The sequence below is a fragment of the Aptenodytes forsteri genome, unplaced genomic scaffold (assembly GCF_000699145.1).
Source record: "Aptenodytes forsteri isolate BGI_AS27 unplaced genomic scaffold, ASM69914v1 Scaffold108, whole genome shotgun sequence".
Classification (NCBI taxonomy): domain Eukaryota; kingdom Metazoa; phylum Chordata; class Aves; order Sphenisciformes; family Spheniscidae; genus Aptenodytes; species Aptenodytes forsteri.
The window spans coordinates 1,532,961-1,535,992 of record NW_008794448.1 but is presented as its reverse complement, the minus strand read 5'-3'; the positions used below and the strand labels follow the sequence as shown (position 1 = coordinate 1,535,992).

The 3,032-nt window shown below is 36.3% G+C and overlaps 1 protein-coding gene across 1 annotated transcript in view; it reads left to right on the top strand.

Annotated features, from left to right (window-relative positions):
• The window catches only part of STXBP6 (syntaxin binding protein 6), a 94,385-nt gene extending 91,711 nt beyond the window's left edge, over positions 1 to 2,674 (top strand). The window contains exon 5 of the mRNA XM_009290349.1: positions 1,477 to 2,674. Within this exon, the coding sequence (XP_009288624.1) occupies positions 1,477 to 1,500 (24 nt within the window). The 3' untranslated portion in view covers positions 1,501 to 2,674. The remainder of the gene's footprint in view (positions 1 to 1,476) is intronic.
• Positions 2,675 to 3,032: the final 358 nt, after the last annotated feature.

The following is a 3,032-nucleotide window of genomic DNA, read 5'->3' as shown; positions in this document are numbered from 1 at the left end:
TATGGTGCTTAGGGACATGGTTTAGTGGTGGACTTGGCAGTGCTAGGTTAACGGTTGGACTTCATGATCTTAAAGGTCTTTTCCAACCTAAATGATTCTATGATTCTACTTCAGCTATGCATCAGGTTATTTTAAGTTATAAAACACATAATGGAGACAGTGGAAGATGCATGGCATAGGAATACTCTTTTCTAGCATCTTATAAAACACCTTAGTCACCGGGGGCGGGGGGGGGGGGGGGGGGAGGAACAAACAAAAAACGCACCACTTAATTTGCACCGGAAACAATAGCACTCACAGAGTGCTTCTGTTTTGGCTATCAGAGTTTGTTGAATGAAAGCATATATCTATATTTAGTTGTGTAAAGTCTGGAACTTAGCTCAGGGTATCTATCAAATCCTCCTTATGACACCTTCTTCACCTTCTTTGTTTGTCTCTAAGAAAGTCCTTCCCCTTGTTGGTGACTGCACAGGAGCTCAAAGTTATGGATTCTGTATAATAAAAACTTGTTGTTGGAGTTGCCTGTTAAAGACACGTTTTTCTGAAAAAAAATCTTGTTGTTTGAGGGGAGAAAGAAAAGTGTTGGTTGGAGTTCTTTCATGCTGAAATGCCTTTCCAGCATATCTCTACAAATAATTTTTTTAAAATGGCATATTTATGCTCAAGTCCTTAAGGGCATAAAATTGACATAAGCTCAAAGGCTTATGTCAATTAAATTTGAGTCATTTATTGGTCAGCATTTCACTGGTAGCAAATGAGGAAATTTTAACTGCCCCTATGAGTTCTGGTTTCTAGGTAACTTCCTAGAGGGTTCACTCATCTCAGCTTTGTTAGCGTGCTATTATATACAGATACCAATTTTTTATTATACAGAGCCTAAAACTGAGTTCTCTGCTTGGTTTGCCAAAGTCAGTTTGTCTACACTTTTTATACAGGATTTAACTCACTTTAGCTCTTTCTTCTCCCTCTCATTCCCAGTTTTAAGTCCTTTTTTGAATTATTTGAAATGGAAATAATCAGTAATCACAGAGGTAGAAAGGCAATCAGTCCTTAATTTTTCATCGTTATGTAGTGGCAGAGCTGCTGAACATGTGTTTTAAATTACTTGTCTAGAATTTCTGATTGTATTTAACAATCCAAATCATTAGGTCTAAACGACTGTTGTTTTAAGCATGTCTTTGTTTCTAGCGTCTTGCTTTAGCCCTCCTCACAGATAGCAATATAATGGAACATTGGGAAAGACAGCTATGAAAGCAGATAAATCCTGCTGCCTCAGCATAGCAAAGGGAGTCTTTGCCTATCTGTCACCGTAAAGGGAACGACTGCATATCTGTGTGCAAAGAAGTTATGGATTTCAGGCATCTTTTGGAGAATTTGGTTTACAAACTCTTCTGATCCAGACTAGCCACATTAGCTTGATATAGCTATCGTAACATGTGATCTCTCTTTAATTCATTTTTTCTTTTTTTTTTTCAGCTTGCCATGAAGCACAAATGCTGAAATACTGCCCAAAGTTGAAATCTTCCCGAGAGAAACTGAAAAGGCTACTTCAGCAACTTTTACAGGAGATCCAGACTTCTGTGTGCTTTTTTCTTCCAGTTCAGTGGAGATGCATTCTTTCAGTTTCTGTGCAGGAAAAAGTGTTGCATTTCTACCTTTTTGACTTACTTTTGTTCCTCTTTTGTAATATTGCTACACAGTCCTGCAGTACTTTCTACCTGTATTTCAGTTGTTAGAGGGGTGAAAGTAAACAGGGGAACTGGACCAAATGACAAGCTGATCAGGATTAAAATAGTAGTAGTCTTCCCCAGTTGTACAGAAAATTATTTAACTGGTTGTGGACATATGTGTGGAAATAAAATCCAAAGAAGGGGTATACTTTTCTTCATTTTATGTAGCATCAGCAGAATGTGAATGTTGGAATTAAACACCTGGGGTTGTAACTATAGTGGAGAATAGACTACTTTGTCCTGGGAAACAGAAAAACTTGTTTCTTCCACCCAGTGCAGGAAGTTTTGCATGTGCTATCACCAGCATTTAGAAGTGCATATCTGAATTTCATAGGGAAATCTGTTACCAGTGCTGCATTTTGAATATTCCTATTTTCCCTTCCGGATTGATTATTTGAATCGTATAATGAAACCTACAGAACATATGCTTGAGGTTTCAAAATTGAGGAAACAAGTGATTTTTACATCTATACACACATAGCTGTGCCTCAAACACAGTCTAGAATTTACAATCTGGTACAAAATAACATTTCATTTTCTTTTTACCTGTGATTCCGTGGCTAAAGACCTATTTAAATGAGAATGCAAAGGCCTGGGAAAATGAGAATGTACTATTTTCCAAGTCATCTGTTTTTCATAAATTCTACAGTAAGAATTTTTGGGAACACTTCAGAAATTTGTCTGATTTAGAATGACTTTTGTGTTAGCTAGTTGTCTGATTTTTTTAAATAGAGGCTTTCGAAAAGCATGTCTTGGTACATTAGAATCATAACTTCTAGTTTGGGTCTCAATTTTCAATATATGTTATCACTGAAAGGGTGACTCCCTACTTCATTCTGTATTCACTATATGCAATATATGCACTGTATTCTCTTACAAAAATAAGTAGGTTACTCTTTTCCTTCACAGCTGTTTTCTTAATGTTTTTAAGATGTTCTAAATTGCTTCTCGAATGAAGAAAAAAAGAAAAAAAAAACGCTGCTGCACTTTTGTTTTGTTTTAACCAGTAAGCTAGAAGCAGAAATCCTAGCAGAAGTCTTAGCCTTCATCTTCTGAAGATGCCTGCTCTTCATTTTTGTCCTCATCTTACCAGAGAGCCAGAAAGCTGGCTTTATATAAATGTACTGTAGTTTTCATTTTCAATGTAGAATAAGATTTTTTGCATTATTAATGACACTTTAAACAGTCTGAAATCCTCAGAGCAGTGCTTGTAAAAGACACAAAAGCTTCTGTAGTATTTGAGAATATTTTAGTTACTGCAAGCTGAAGTAACTGAAAACCTCTTGCAAATACCCATTTTTT